Consider the following 17,300-nt stretch of genomic DNA (forward strand, 5'->3'; position numbering starts at 1 on the left):
AAATATTGGTGAACCCACCGTTCACATAACTGAAGCAATCATAGTTGAAGTACCCGCTAATCGACAAGATCTGAATGTTGATGATTGAACTTTTCACTTCTACCAAGTTTAAAGTGGATAGGAAACAGTTGATATCGTGCCATCATTACGTATAATTTGTTCGGAAAGCGATGGATCATGGTATCATGGTGGTGTTGAACCCACGGTTAATGTAATTGAGATCCCCATTGAAGAATCAATAACTATTTCATTTTCGCATCTGACTACAGAGTACTACTACTGTTGTAAACCATATAAAGCTAATTGATTTTGCAGAGTATTGAAATTTGAATCCTTAGTCTGAGTACAAAAGATTTTACTTGTAATTACCGCTTTCCATGGAGACCCTTTATAATTTTTGCAATTATACCTTTGTATACTTTGAAGATCTCAGCAGAAAGTTACACAACTTTGAAACGGCCTAGCACTAATTGAGCTCGATAGTAGAAACCTGAAATTAAAGGCTTGTGTAGAGCAGCTGGTATATTCGGGTCTACAAGCCAAAGACTAGACCTTCTGTGTAGGATTTGGGGCAAGTACTAGTAGTGATTAGTGATTAGTATACTCACTGCACATGAAAAATCCAGATCCAGATAACTTGTATACAGGATGCAAGGACCACAGTCTAGTACGTCGTACTCTCAAGTTCTCAACTAGTTAGTAGTAGTTATAGTTTATAACTTATAAGTACGTGGTACGTACTTCAAGATGTAAATTTAAAACATGCTAATTAAAATTAGACCTTCAATAAGTTTAGACAATGGGGTACTTGATATGAACTAATTGAATTAACGTCTTGAAATCATTAACATGCTTGAGCATCAAATCATGCCATTAATAAATATCAGATCATGGTTTCACAATTGAAAGCAGGCCCTGATGTTATAAGCTAGAACAGTGAAGAACTATTGACGTATAGCATTGATGTTAATCAAATTTAACTTTCGAATTGATTGATCACAATTGAGTTAAGAGTCGACAATCTGTATCTGTAAATCCATATACAAATTAGCTTTAAGCTTCAGTACAGAGCTCCTCTATTTCATACTAATTCAGGAATATGGAAAAAAATTGACCCCTGTACTTCAAAATATTTCGATCTTTATCAGTCTCTGAAAAATAACCAACTGGGGTCTGGTTAAGACTGAAACTCTCCCGACTGTTTAAACTAGATACGGTTGGTAATATAGTGTGTGTTCCTTTAAGCTCCTTCAAATTTGTATTTTCTTTAAATATTGTGTATAATGTACGCTTGCTTTTTACCATTAGTGGATCTAAAAACTAAGAATCAGATCATTCATTTTAACTGATTTGTCAATTCAAAGACAAAATTGTCGTTCAGCCTTGAATATGTTCAAAATACAATATTTCTAGCAGCAGCTGGACGTTTAAAGTCTTGTAGTCTCATAAATTCTATAAATTCTCAAAAGCAGACCATGAACCAGGCTAGTACCAGCTCCTTTCAGTCTCCATAGTTACAAATGTATGTAAACTAAAATATTTCAAATATTCAAAGCATGCAATGAAAAGGAAAAGGAATCTATAATTTGGTTGAATCGACATGAAAAGTAGTACGAGCTAAAAGTATTCCTGATGTTGATTGTTATATGGTTGAATGAGGCACAAATTAGAATAATACGAAACTAGCTTAAGAAACTGAGCTTTTTGGGACATTAACCACCAATCAGATTCACTTATAGTACACCATTTGTGAGGTCTGTACTATAGTATATTATGTACCTATGTGGTCTTCGAATTATATAATTCTCTGTAGTTTAAGGTTTCAATCTACCGTAACTTGAAATAGCTTAGTATCTTACATAGCAGAAAAGTTACATTTTTATAGGGGTAAGTAAGATTGACTTACCTCAGTTAGCTTTTATATCTACTTAATTATACCAGTTGAAGTATCAAATCAAAGATCATGAACGTTACAGGAGCTCTTGATTTTGAGCCTTGGAAATATTAAGAGAGATGTGATTAATGATTACCATTCAAATCACTTCGTACAAATACTAAATATACTTGATCATCAAACAACAACACTATAATACACATCCCCCAGGTAGATCATCAGATTCTATGATGAGTTTAGAAATTCACTAGCTTGGTTTTCAGTTACTAACTGTGTTCCTTAAAAGCTGATACGAACTATTCATAGATCGAGCCTCTTTAAGCTACAGAGGTGTGAAGGATGTACTATGTAGCATGAGCTTTTTTGAAACTTAATGTAACCATAGTTATGGATCCTGCTTATAAATTTTTTCACTATCAATAGATCAATTTGATGCAGTTGAACTTTGTATAAATTTCATCTAAGCCATGTTTAAATTATTTGATCGGAGGATGAGACTCAAACAAGAAATATAAGATATTCAAGTCTATAATTTTAATACGCCTTTTGATGCACGTCTTTTATTGAGTGCTCATGCTCTTAATTAAAGATTGGTGCACACTGATAACCATGGTGATGGGGATCTTAGTAAACTTGCAGATGAAAGAAACAAAACTGTATGTAGGAAGAAACAGGAGTTGTTGCACTGCGTATGTGAAGTTTCTCTCAGGCCAATTTTTAAAATTTCTAGACCCGAATTTTCACACAGTTCTTTTTTCGGCCAACCCTGGACGTTCAACACAGACGTTCGATATATATAAAAACTTATAGAATTCCTTAAATATTTTAAACAAAACTGAAGAGATAGTGATATTCATTGTGAATCTATTGAATTCATTTTTTCCTTTTACAATTGACCTTGTCATCTCCTCATTTAGCACTTGTTATTCCATTAAAAGTCCTTTTACTTTTCACTATCTTTTGCTAGCTATTTTTTCATCTATTTGATTTTACATCTTTGGTTACTATTAAGTTATTAGCCAGAAAGTCAAATACCAACAAAATCATTACATTTTGCTAACCATTCATTATTCATTTATTGCTCAGTCATCATTTAACAGTCATCGTCATACTCTGAGCTTCAAGTTACATATATTCAAATCATCAATTCACATTCATTCTGCACTACTCAATAGAAATTTTTTTTTTCATAAGTTTTAGGGCTCAATATATAAGAAAAAAAAAACTTTTGATATTTGAACATCAACTTCTTTTCAATCATTTCAAATAACAAATCGATCTTCAAATTCAACTTCACATACAGGTCTATGCTCAAGAACTTTTGATTATTGCCACAATTTGTCACTGCTCCTCTCTTTTGTCAACTGCTTCAACTTTTCACTGAATCAATCCTCAATTCATCACAGCGCTTAGTCCATAAATCATCATCATGTCAATGTATTCAAATACGCCAATGGCTCTCAAAAGAAGAACAACCGCCAGGTTAGCTGCTGCTCATCCTAAGTTGAAAGCTATGGAACAAAAAGCTCATACCAATGCTGTTCAAACATATATACCTGATATTCTTAAGCATTTAACAGAACTTGAATCTACAACCAAAATGAATCCCCAAATGATACAATCACAACCTCAAATTACTGTTGCAATGAGACCAATCTTATTTGACTTTTTGATGGATGTTCATAACAGATTAAAGTTATCAAGTCAAACGTTCTTCCTTACCATAAATATCATTGATAGATATTGTTCATTGAGAATTGTTAGAAAAGATCATTATCAATTATTAGGATTAACCGCATTGTGGTTAGCTTCAAAATATTGTGATTCTAAAAACAAGATCCCTTCAATTGAGTTCCTTAGAGCAACATGTTGTCATTGTTATTCCAAAAACTTATTTGTTGAAATGGAATCTCATATCTTAAAATCATTAGAATGGAACGTTGGTTCATCAACTCATGATGCATTTATTGATTTACTTTTGAAAGAAAACGCACTTGATTTTAAACCAGAAAGAGTTAATGATATTAAATATGGTGCTAATTACTTATCTCAATTAAGTCAGTTCTCCACTAGAATCACTTTCAACTATTCAACATCAATGATTTCAATTGCATCTGTTTTAATCATGACCAATTCATTATCACTTTTGAATGACAATCAATTTGTTCATTTCAATACTCAAACAGGCAACAGTTTCAAATTAAACAAATTATGTGCTTTAATATTAAGTGTGATTAGAGAAAATCCACTACCAGCATCAATTGATAACAAGTTTTTCAAATCAAACAACGATAATACTACCTTAGATTCAATCGTTGCATATGCTAATGAATTTAGAAGTCATTCACAATTCTTTTCCCCGTCAACACCTTTATATAATACACCAATGGCTTCAAGAACATCATCAACATCATCTCAATCATCAAATGCATCAAGTCTTTTGTCCAAATCATCAGCTGCTTCCAGTTTAATGACACCACCAACATCATGTACTGCATCACCAATTGAATTCAATGCTGGTCAAAACAATTCAATTGACCAACAAAAAGCTGCTATTTTACCTTTACAAGATTTGAAAATTCAATGTCTTCCAACTTTCTCCTCAAATTATACAACCACTCCACAACATGTGCAATTACAAGATATAGAGAGAAAGAGAACCAATTCTTGGGGTTCCGAAGATCAAGTTAAAAGATTTTTATCTCAAGATAATTTGGCATCTAATTGAAGGATCGAATCATCTTTGTTTCCATCTATTATGAATAATGATATTAATAATTATAATTACACTAATGAAATGAAAGTTCATAAATAAAGAAAAGAACAAAAGATAGAACAAGTTAATTATTTATTATAAACAACCATCTTCACAATTACAATTACCCATCATTCCTTATATTCTCCAACATCTTAATAAAAAAACCCAAAAAAAAGAACTAGAGTATTTACTGGTGATCCATTGAATAGATTGACCAGATGACCTTATGAACATATGTGTGTTTTGAGTCTTTATACTATAATACTTCCATTTTCACCTACAATTTGAGTCTACATCCATTTTTTTTGTTTGTTTTTTGTTGTTTTGTCTGCTTGATTTCATTCAAAGTATCAAAGCTGGTCTTTTATACATTCCCTTTTGTATAGTATAATTCGCTATAAATTTATATATATAATATATTACTTTTGCTATAGAATCAATTATGTTGTAGGCCGTCAACTTGTGATAATTTCAATAGCTCATGATTGAATTGACTGGTAAGGCGTATCCTCTATTTATTTTCAAGTTTTTAGTACTGTTATATATTTTCGAGTCTGATCGGCCAGAACAACTGAAGTTTTTGGGGCTAGATATCAATTCCTCAACTTGTCGAAAGTTGCATTATCGATTTAATTTTGAAGATGCAGAAGTTGAAAAATATACTTCATATCTTGGAAGTTAAATTACGCACTTTATCGTAAGTAATGGTTAATCTAGTTATACAAATTTTGGCCGCTCCGGAACTTTATATGAAAAAAAATTCCCTTCTTGGACAATAAAGAAAAGCTATTTATATTAAACCCACCACGCGTCACTTTGAACCAGGATAGATTAATGAGATTGATGTGATTTGAGACTCATTAGATATATACTACAAATGTCAAAAGTTGAGGCGTTGAAGTTCACTACTTGATGAATAAGTTGTCGAATATGATACCTTTTTGTTCAAGTTACTAATGTGGGATAAATTGACCATATTGCTGCTTTAAGGGTTATAGTACGTGAAAGAAATTTTAGACTTTGAGAGAATATCAAACAAAGTAAATATACTGAATCGGATTATGGCTGAATAGCCAAAACTGGAACATCATGATTAACAAACTACAAGTTAGAGAGCCTTTCAGATTTCACAAAGCTATACTGTCACATATGAGGTTGAATTTTAACTCTCAATTACGTCGGTATCATGTTCTGTACAGAAGATGTATTTGAGTTATATATCTTTCAGGCTATTTATATATTAATGATAAGAATGTTTGAGGCTTCCAATTTCAAATCAAAGCTTACAGCTATAGTTGTTATTATTTAGATCTTTTTAGAGTTTGATTTACCCATATTCCAACTACTCTGATCGAGCTGATATATTAATTAAACGGTCGTGATATATTATGTATACGACATTAATTATAATTACAACAACATATATAGGAAAGTATACTGAAGCATACAGCTTTTTAAAATATCAACTCAAAGAATCAAATATTGTAAACTCGTGCGATGGTTTTTTGCGGATTGTTAAGCATTTTGAGAATCTGGTTGAAAACTGTAGAAGTACCTGATCTATAACACCATATATATTAAATTTAGGTTTGCGTTTAGATCATCAACATCAGTACAAATCACACCATATTGGAGAGGCTTACTGAGTCATAATGTTCTACTGTCTATGATCTGAGCTATTATATAATTAATAAGATCAAAATGTTAGACAATCAAGAAGCCATACTGGGTTTGATACTCATAAGATAGTTGTTTGGGACCTGGTTAATCAAAAGTCTTAGATGCTACAATCTTCGGGAGAATTACTATCATATGGGAGACTTGATCCACTGATACAAAGCTGATTTGACCCGTATAGTGTATACTAAAGAGTTATATGAAAGTAAGAAACATAACTTCATTAAGTTTTTGGTTTCACTTTGAAAACTCTAGGCCTCCTGAACCATCTTTTGTACTGAAAGCCTTGGAAACTGGAACACATATTCCTTTGTTAATGAGATAAGCGAGTGCACTTTGTACCCAAGAGATATAATACCTTATACATCACAGATTACAAAAGAGACGTCGACAGGTGCAAAATTAGCTTTGATACAACTGAGCAGAAACTCATGATTCATGCTAGTATACTAATATAAGACGTACACAAAGCAAAAGTCCTCGATGGTTGTGTGAAATGTATTAGTAACGATGTTTCTAGCTCAACCATGATGTCGAAAGAATGACACACTTAATACCAAGCTGTGAGATTGAACCTTTATTATTTATCGAATATACGTCGTTGATGGTTAAGGCTTGATAATTCTAGAGGACGTATTTATATTAATTACATACATAGGAGGCCAGGTACATTATTTAGTAATTGATAGCCCTGTCATGCTCACAGTTAATCCAAGCTGTAACACAAATAGGTTCTATCAAGCAGCAATACGGATTCTCTGCTCTTTCAGTACTGGTACGGTGCACCAGCTGTAGGCTTTTCATTGAAGTTAGAGGACAGGGAATAATACACGATGTTAATCCAGCTTGAGCTATGATATTAACAGTATATGAGCTCGGGGTCTCGGTTGCTAACATGTTGTTGTAAATTGCCTTAAGTTGGAAAGCTGACTGAATATAACTAACTGTATTTAACTTCTTGTTAACAATCACGATTTACAAATATATATTAGCGCTAGTGAATGATGCAGCTCCAGAATATTCTATTGCAGTTATACTTATGTATCATTCAAGCGCAATGTAAGCCCTATAATCCCAACAAAAATAGTTGTTCTCCTTCTGGCCATTTATGTGCTTCATACCTTTCAAATTGTGGTATATAAATCTTCGCCTTCCTTTTAAAAGATCACTTTAATGCTTCTAGGATTCCGAAAATGGTTAGCTCAATAATTATACTCTAAAAATTTATAGCTTGTCATATCTGCAGCGCCTAATCACTGACCAGATTCAACTGGTACACCTAAACATTTGTGACTGTGTAGCGCCATTCAGGTAATTTCTCCAACCTAGCTAGCATATCACAAATCAAGCTAGGCGCTAATAAACATTGCGTGGTATCACAGTATAACTTCTTAGGGACTTAATATTATATACTAAATTTCAATATAAGTATCAACGCTTGTTTGTACAAATATGGCTACGGCTAGTACTGAATTAGATAGCACACCCTTGGCGTAGATCTCAATATCAATTAAACCATGTTTGGACGCAGTCGCGTCTTCATGAGATATCGAATTAATTGCACGCGTATTAAAATTTAGAGTCTGTGTATAGACTTGGAATTGGAAATAGTGTATAGATGAAGAGCAGTAAATAGATAACGGTTGGGAAATAGTCGTCTAGCTATATCTCATTAGCTGTCAATGGATATCTATATAATCGAGTCAACAGCCAGTCTGAGCTCAGCTCTCACATTTTAAACGTCTGCGACCATATATAGTTAGAGTTAGCTGCTAGGTAGTCTAATGGAAATCTTAAGCATATTAATGCAAAGCTGCAAAGCTCCAGTTATATATATTATATAACCAGAAATTGGAGAGTAATTATTCAGCTTCATTTCGATGTTATTATATATTGCTCTAATTAGAATGAGCTCATGTCGAACCCCTAATATGTTGAGGTACTAATTAGGACCTCGCACTGTATCATAAGCCATTCAATTAATTATGGACAAGTAGTATATACCCACCCTCAATCATTCCAAGACGTCTATAAAAAAGAAGTCACTAATGTGTAAAATGTTAACTCAATTCTTATGCAGATCTCTAAATTTATTGGTATTTCACTTCAAAGAACAATAAAGTTTCATGAATATTTATTTTATGGTATTTGAATTTTGGATCCCCATAATTGGTACGTACTGCACATTACGAAGCGTTGGCCGAGAGATCTATTGATTTGCGCTTGTTTTGGAGAGGGCAGCAGATATACAATAGGGGTACCAAATTACATAATCTGTAGGTAATTAAACCAATTTAAACAAGACCGAAAATTTTTAATACCCTATTAAAGTACGGCTGAACAAAGTTTGAACTTTAACATTTTATTTTTGAATGCCTTAGGTCGCAGGCTTCAACTTTCTGATGTTTTCAATCTGATTGAAATTCGATCATAGACGTAGTAGCTGAGGCTTATTTCGATACACTAAACTGGTAATTAAAGCCCCTAATTCATATCCATAATCCATGATTGAAACAGCTAGTTCTCCAGTTATATTATAGACTAATTCATAAGGCTAGTGGATTGCATAGCTAGGACGTCTTGGAATCTGGAAATGGTACGGTACTTAACTAGATGTTATAGATCATGTGTATAAGTTGTTATACACGCCTCAGAAAGAGTTAACTAGTGACGTTTTTGAGCTAACTTAATTATAACTCAGCTAAGCTACTTCATTTTAATCACAGCTATAATTGGACGTACAGAGGGTACAAATAACTATAGCAGCTAGCCGCATTGATATTATTGAATTGAGTTCAAGTAGATCAGGTTTTTTTACCCCTTACACAACAAACAAGCTCAAGATCTAGTTTAAACAAGAACTTAGATTGATTTAAATCTTGACAACAAGTTTATAATTAAAACGTTTCATTCAAATCAAAAGTTGTAAAATTTTAACTCCTGATTTCTGAAATTAGACTAAGTTTCTATGTATAAAATTTCTGAATAATATATCGATCTAGACCCTTATAAGTTGAAATCGACCACTAGTCCACATGCTGCGCTTAACTAGGGACTTCATCTCACTAATTCCTAGATTACCGGTCACTCTAGAGTCTAGACTAAATATAGATCAATATTAGATAAGCGCAGCTTTTCGCGATTGACAGAATTACGTGAAAATAGACGTTGACACAAAATGCTTGTTTACAGAGTGTAATCCTGGACCCTGGTCATACAAGAATTGTTTGTTGTTGTGAAACGTTTATGAATATTTTCTATTTTGCAAACCAATAATGTATATATTCATCTGATAAGATAACAAACCAATACAATCTATAAGTAAGAACCATAGAAGATCTAAACAAGGATCAGGTGGTTAGCTAACGCTGATAGAGTCGTCCCATAGTGTGCATACCACCTTCTTGAAAAAAAAAATTATTTTGGGCAGAAACTTTTCAATCGTACCAGTTAGGAATATTAAACGTCAACATGTTAGGTAACTTATATTAAAACCAATTGATTAACAAAATTAACTACTTTGGGAATTGTGGAAATAACCATGACTAAGAAAAGGACTAATGAATCCAATGGTTTTGAATCAACAAAAGCTGCTAAGAAGCAAATTGTAAATGAATATAATGGGTTTAAACCAAGTTCCAAAAATACAAAATTAGAATCATTTAACTTAGATCAAATCAATGATAAAGTCATTAATAATCATATTAATGATAGAAAACCATTAATATTGAAATATGTTGGAAAATTCCAAAACTTAGATATTGCAAATTTCCAACCAAGTAAAATCATTGATACATTACATTATGATGAATTATTATTAGTTGAAAGAAAATATAAAGGTGGTTTTGGAAGTGGCACTCAAAGAATTCAAATGAAGTTTAATGAGTTTATGGAAAAAGTTACTAAAGGTGATGAATATTATTTAACTACACAATATGTCGAAAATGAACCTGGGAAAGAGGATGAAGATGATGAAGAAGATGGAGATGATGCAGAAGCATTAAATGGTCAAAAAGATATTGAAAATAGTGAAGAAGAAGAAGGTGATGATGATGATGAAGATGAAGAAGGTTTAGGACTTCCAGAAATACCCAATGATCAATTCTCAGATACAGATTCAATTGATATGAATGATATTCATGATGATTTTGATGATATTGAAGATCAATCTGAAAACGATGAAGGTGAAGGTGAACCAATTTCTTTAAAATTCCCAAAAGATCCATTATATGAATCAGAAGCAATTAGAAGAATTCAAGAATTTATTCAAAAACCATTAACAAATTTAATTAAAGATGATAAACTACCTCTTAAAATTGAATTTTTAAAAAATTTAATACCACAACAAGTTAATCTTTGGATTGGTTCATCAAATTCACAACAATTAAATGTTAATAGTTTAAAAGATTTAGAATTAGATATAAATTCTGATGATTTGGGATTAGGTAAAAAATTAATTGATGGTGGTACATCATCAGGATTACATCATGATCATTCAGATAATTTATATATATTAGTCAAAGGTTTTAAAAGATTTACTTTATTCCCACCAAGTGATGCAGAAAATTTATATTTAGTTGGAGATTTAAATAAAATTTATTCATCAGGTGTTATTGATTATAAAAATAATGATAAAGCACCTGGATGGAGAAAAGTTAGGGATGATGGGGCATTAGAAACTGAAGTTGCTAAATGGAGGTTAGATAATGAATCAAACTTAAATTCTAGTGAACGTGATGAATTAATTAAATTAATTGAAGAAGAAGATAGAATATTGAATAATGAAATAAATAAAAAATTAGATAATGGGAAAGAATCTATAAAAAAAGACCCACCTTCATTTTCAACAATCCCACCAATAGTTTTACATTTAGATCAAATAAAAGATGATGACTTACGTTCAAAAATAACCAAAATTGCACAATCAAAATGGCCAAATTTTTTTAAATGTCAAAAAATTGAAGTATTAATTAAACCAGGTGATTTATTATATTTACCTGCAGGTTGGTTTCATGAAGTTACATCATATGGATCAAATGATGAATTAAATGAAACAAATGAAGATAAAGACAATGATAATACTCATATTGCAATAAATTATTGGTTTGCTCCACCAAATGATTTTAACAAAACATATAAAGATGAATATTGGAGACAAGATTTCCAAAGAACTAAAGAATCATGTACTTTATTTAAAGATGGGGTTATTAATGTTTAACAAATATTATATTTATTTATAGTTTTAATATTATTTTAATGAAGTTTATGATTAATGTTTATGTACTATCGCTCATAATGAATAGGGCTTAAATGCCCTAATCTATGCTTATGCGGAACTTATGTCATCCGGTTTCCCAATTTTGGAAAAAACCTGTCACAAAAATGCCGAATTGGAATTTTGGTGCCCTTTGTGAAAAAAAAGTGTGCTCTTACCAATAATGTTTCTCACCCAGACAACAATATTTGTGTGTAATTATCAGCACCAAATACCGTGTAATTTACAGCACAGGGATTTTTATATCTCCACGTGATCTGAAAATTAGTTTTTTCTGTCAATTCCACCAGTGTCAGTTAATTTGATAGATCAAAAAGAATCAAAAGGAACAATTATGGAGAATAGAGGTACATGATACGGTGAAAAGTGTACGGAATGTCTGGAACAAGATTAGTATGTTTTAAATAGATCATGAATATAACGGTTTTTTGAGATAGCCTATAACAAGGTATCTATTACCTTTGATTTATATATGATTCAAATAGCTACGTGTTCATATAAACTGATACGTAACTCTTGTTGATCTGTACACCCTTATCATGGGAATTCCGCTTTAATTGGAGTGGAGCCGGGGAAATTCTAGTTTGACCGCCTGGAAACTGGAGATAACAGGTAATTTGAACGGGAATTTAAAAATTGGCGGCTTTTTCCAGGCAGGAATTAAGTTTATTGAGTCATAATTTATAAAATAAACTCCTGAACAGGAAGACAATCAAACTGTTGTAAATATATAATTAGAAACAGTTGTTGATTGCTAAAGTGTGGATTCCGTAAAGCAGCCTACTTTAATTATCTGGTATAAGAATTATAATTTAGGGGTAAACAGCTTATATCTACCCCTTTGTTAAGTTGTCTCTCGCAAAAGGGTCTACCGTCTTTCTCTCCCTAGACAGGACTCTTTTTAGATCTAGCGTCTAAACCCCCTGTCCGTGCATCTACCAATTTAGCATATATTTTCATAAACAACATGATTAACATAGCTAATATTCACAGTAATAACATAAACACATATCACTATTATATACTATAGTCTAATCCCTAATAACACATCCTCTTTCACAACACTTCCTCTATACAAAACACTTACAGAAATTCCAATTTTCCAGAATAAAATCTATCCCGTGCGTGTCCCTCCCACTGAGCTCATCTGTGTTTCCCGAACCATCAACCAAACCAATTTTTTTAAACAAAACATTTTTTTCACACTCTTTAATTTTTTTTTCACATAGTTAAAGAAAAGTTAAACTATACAAAGGAAAAAAACTCTTTTTTAAATAAAAGTTGTTTTAATATAAACATACACAAAAAAACTTATAATTAAAGGAAGACTCCTAGTTTTGGAAAAGCAAAGAGATTAAAAGAGGAATATAATGTAAGATTTAGATTTTTTAAATAAAGATCGGAATTTGATCTTTTTTTTCCCTTATTGTTTTATTTTTCATAAAGATATCAGATCTTTTTTTTTCTTTGATTTTCACAAGTATTATTATAGTACTATGAAAAATTTCATTATGGTGATGATGTTGTTGTCAGGATTGAAAAGTTAAGAAACAAAAGAACAAAGATACTTTTCATAGCAGTCAACTAGCCATATGCTTTTAGCATCAAAGAAGATAGAGATGGACTATCTATCATGTTGTTGTTTTTTTGTTTTTCTTGCACTTGATCTTGACACAATTATACACATCCCGATGACAAAGAAACCAAAAAGAATTTCTGTTCTTTATCAGGGAGAATATAACTGGGTATAAAACTATGTGACAAACAACTAATCATAATAACTTTTTTCTAGTGAGAAGAAGATTTAATTATCATTTTTTCTTTAATTATTATCTGAAATAAACTTTTTTTTCTATAAATCAAAACTTTTCTTTGAAAGGATCTTTTATTGTTTTTTTTTCATTATTATTAGATACTTTATATCTATATTGTTATCAAGAAAATATCACAAGTTTGGTTCAACTTTGCTTCACTTTGTTGATATTTTGTTCATATTCTGTTCTTTTGACTGTGTGCTACATCAAAAGTTATTGATTATTTTAGACGCTTTTATTAGGTTCTTTTCAGTTTGTTCAAGGTAATAATTGTTCACGGCGGTTGTTATCAAATCAACAAATACAAAGAAGAATACATTGTGGAAAGAGATTTTAATTAATTTAATTCCATTTAAAATCGTTAATTTAATCATTGAAGTTTCAAACAATATTGATTTCTTATATCAAAAAGAATTTCTTTATAAAGAATTATTATAAAATATAAGTGAAAACTTTCTTTCATCCAAATATTGAAAGATCCAACCAAATAATCAGATATCTAAGGAAAGATCATCATAGAATTAACTAAAGATTTTAATTAATACTTTAGTCTTTGAAAATCTCCTTTTTTTGATTATTTAACACTTATATTTTACCAGATTATGGCATTAGCAAATAGAAGACCAGTTGGTTTCCCAATGACGGATTCCACTGTGACAACATCAACAACTTCACCAGCTTTTAAACCTCGTCGTTTAAGTTTAAATGCTACAGATCCAAAATCAAAAATAAATACCAAGATTGAATCTGTTAGTTCTTCTTCATCAAATTTATCTGATGATACGGATGAACAACTAGTTGATGATTTAAAAATTGAAGATGATGAAGAAAATCAAATTTTAGAAGAAGATCATGATGTTGATATGAAAGAAATGACTCCAGAAAAATCTTCAAGTCCAGAAGATTTTAAAGATGTTTCTCCAACTAGTACTATTGCAACTTCAATTAGTTCAAGTTCAAATTCACAATCTGAAAAATCAAACGATTCCAAAGATTCATCAACATCAACAACAACTACTAAAAAGGAACCAAAACCAAAAAAATCAAAAGCTGAAAAGGGAGATAAACCAGAAAAGGAAAAAAAACATAATAAACCTTCAACAAGAGCTCCAATTGCCACGGGTATTTCCACTACAATCCCAGTCACAGGTGAACGTCCAAGACCAACTCAACATTCTTCATTAGATGATGGTGTATTATTTGCAATTTTTGAAATTTTATTTGATAAAGATGATGAAGGTAAAGGTATGACTGTTAAACAAATTTGTGATATTTTAGTTGAAAGACATCCAGAAATGGCAAATTTATCAACTAAAACTTCAAATTTAGTTTCTGCTAAATTAAATGCTTATGTTAAAAGAGTAGAAAAGGGTGAAAAATCTTTAATTTATTCACTTTCAAGAGAATGGGCTGATGCTTCTCCAAAAAGAATGGTTTATGTTTATCGTGGGTTATTAGCTCCTGATTATTATGTTCATGCTTTAGCTGCTATTGATGCACAAAAATCTCAAGAACCAACAAAATCTTCAACACCAATGGATGGTGAATCTGAAGCAAAATTTGGTGAAAGATTTACTCCATTTGAATCATTAAATGATGGGTTTAATGGAAATTCCAATGGTAATGGGAATCATGAAATTAAAAGAAGAGCTACTGCTTTTGATTTAGGTGTTACAAAACATACATTTGCTGATTTACAATTGGATTATTCTTTACCACAATTATCTATTCCTTATTCAGCTGCTCCAGTTACTGCTTCATTAGGTTTAGGTTCAACATTAAAATCTCCAACTTCTATATCAAAACAATATAAATCTCCAATTATTTCAGATGATTTAGATTTAGATGATATTTCAGAAAATTTTCAACAAAATTTAAATGATGATGAAGATGATGATGATGATTTTTTATTAGATGATGATTTACATTTAAAAATTACTTATCATAGAAATAATAAAAGATCAAAATCAATGTCATATTTAACTTCAAAAAAATCAAGAACTTTAACAGTTGCTGCTGCTGCTCCAAGATTTTCAAAAGTTGCAGTTTCTCCCTCTCCTTCTGCTGCTGCCGCTGCTGCTGCTTTACATGCTGCTGCTTTAGAAGGTTTATCACCAGCTGGTTCTGTTGCTACAGGGATTACAACTAGTTCAAATCCATCAAATTCACCAAATTCATTAAGTTCTAAAAGACAATCAATGAGTTGTGAACCACCAATTGCTGCTAAATGGTTAAAAGCTGTTAAAGAAGGGTTTTTAACTCAAGATATTGAAACTCCAGAAGATATATCATTAGCTGAATTGGATTCATTATTAACATGATGGATTTTTTTCCTTTTGCTTTTATTCTTTTTTACCATTCCATTCTCCATTCATTTACTTTACTACTCATTATACATTTTTACATGTAAATATACCCACATTTCTTCATTTCAAAAATTTTTGTTAACCCCTTTATTATTATAAAAAAAGATTGTCATTTATTATTATATTAATTTGTTCCAGTTTTTAACTTGCTTTTTGAAAGGAACTTTTTGTGAAGATTTGATATTGATGGTTTTGTACATGAAGTGATTATTACTGATTGGATGTTGTTACTTCTGTTTTGCTATGTTTTTTTTGGTTGATTAGTTGCTTTCTATGTCAAGACATTAAATTGAATTCTTTACAATTGGTTTTCTTTATTAAATTTTTTTATTAAAAAAATCACTTTTTTACTTTTGGTTTTGCATTTAGAGAATGTTTTATAGAGATTGAATTTTTGAATTTTTGTTTGATTATTATTTATTTTCAATATTAAATTGTGTGATCTTTAATTCAATAATTAATTTCATATTGAACAACTTTGCTTTTTAAACTTATTATTTTTGCCATTGGTGTTATGAGTCATGAGATTATACGATTTTTTTCCAATTTTGTTATATTTTCAATCTATAAATCTTTTCATATTTTTATAAGATCAATTGAGATCTTTATTTTTACATTGTTTTAATTTATTATGTTATTGTCTTTTCCCATTTGTCATTGGTTTATGAATATTATAAAATTTTATAATGATTAAAATCTTTTTGAAGAGATGAAATCATAAAGTTTTTTCAAATGTTCAAATGGATTATATTATAAAGATTTATTGTTTTGTGTTTTTTGAGATTTTTTAATTTATTCTTTAAATTCATCAACTGAATTTTAAGAGATCCTAAGTTTAACTCTTTTAGGTTTTTTAAACTTTTTTTTTAGATAATGAGCCATGAAATAAAATGATCAGTATAATATCTAATGATTAGCTGTAGGTGATCACTCTTTCATGATCTATATATGTACTTCAATTATAACACCAAATCAATCTAGATCTGTTCGGACTGAAACAATATATAAACAGATCAAGATATACACAAGTACAAGATGATATCAACAAAGTCATTATCCATCTAAACCTCTTCACACTAAGATCAGATCGTCTATTGTTCTACTAAAATCTATACACTTATATCCTCTCGCTTGTGTGCTTCCGAAAGCGATTCAGGACCTTCGTTGTCACTTGTCAGTCTAGCACGGAAGCATGCTTCCTGGTGTGACGTGCAAAATTTTTCCTAAAAGATCGAAATAAATTGAAAAATTGTGACAATTTAAAGAGAATTTATTAAGTAAAAATACTGATTTAAAACATATTCAAGAATATTAATCCAAATCTGTAAATTACTCGATCATTGTATTCAAATTCCGTATTTCCATTGCTAAACTGTCGTCTTTTATAGTAATTCATCGCGTTTAATAATTTGAAGTGTTTGATTGGTTGAAGATGGTTAGCGCAGCATTCTCGAAGACCGTTTCTTTGAAATTATTTGTATATACTCAAGTGACATCAAGATTTTTTTGAATGTTG

At 30.8% G+C, this 17,300-nt stretch overlaps 3 protein-coding genes across 3 annotated transcripts; all 3 read left to right on the top strand.

Annotated features, from left to right (window-relative positions):
• Positions 1-3,347: 3,347 nt before the first annotated feature.
• On the top strand, positions 3,348-4,622 carry CLN3 (cyclin CLN3; the record flags this gene model as incomplete). The annotated part of the gene is made up of 1 exon (XM_011277674.1): positions 3,348-4,622. One exon carries the CDS (start codon positions 3,348-3,350, stop codon positions 4,620-4,622), a length of 1,275 nt encoding a protein of 424 aa, XP_011275976.1.
• A 5,248-nt stretch (positions 4,623-9,870) lies between these two features.
• Positions 9,871-11,547, top strand: BN7_1764 (Hypoxia-inducible factor 1-alpha inhibitor; the record flags this gene model as incomplete). Its single annotated transcript, XM_011277675.1, has 1 exon — positions 9,871-11,547. One exon carries the CDS (start codon positions 9,871-9,873, stop codon positions 11,545-11,547), a length of 1,677 nt encoding a protein of 558 aa, XP_011275977.1.
• A 2,473-nt stretch (positions 11,548-14,020) lies between these two features.
• BN7_1765 (Polycystic kidney disease protein 1-like 3) lies at positions 14,021-15,739 on the top strand (the record flags this gene model as incomplete). The annotated part of the gene is made up of 1 exon (XM_011277676.1): positions 14,021-15,739. One exon carries the CDS (start codon positions 14,021-14,023, stop codon positions 15,737-15,739), a length of 1,719 nt encoding a protein of 572 aa, XP_011275978.1.
• Positions 15,740-17,300: the final 1,561 nt, after the last annotated feature.

The sequence above is a fragment of the Wickerhamomyces ciferrii genome, contig 00039 (genome assembly GCF_000313485.1).
Source record: "Wickerhamomyces ciferrii WGS project CAIF00000000 data, strain NRRL Y-1031 F-60-10, contig 00039, whole genome shotgun sequence".
NCBI classification, from domain to species: domain Eukaryota; kingdom Fungi; phylum Ascomycota; class Saccharomycetes; order Phaffomycetales; family Wickerhamomycetaceae; genus Hansenula; species Hansenula ciferrii.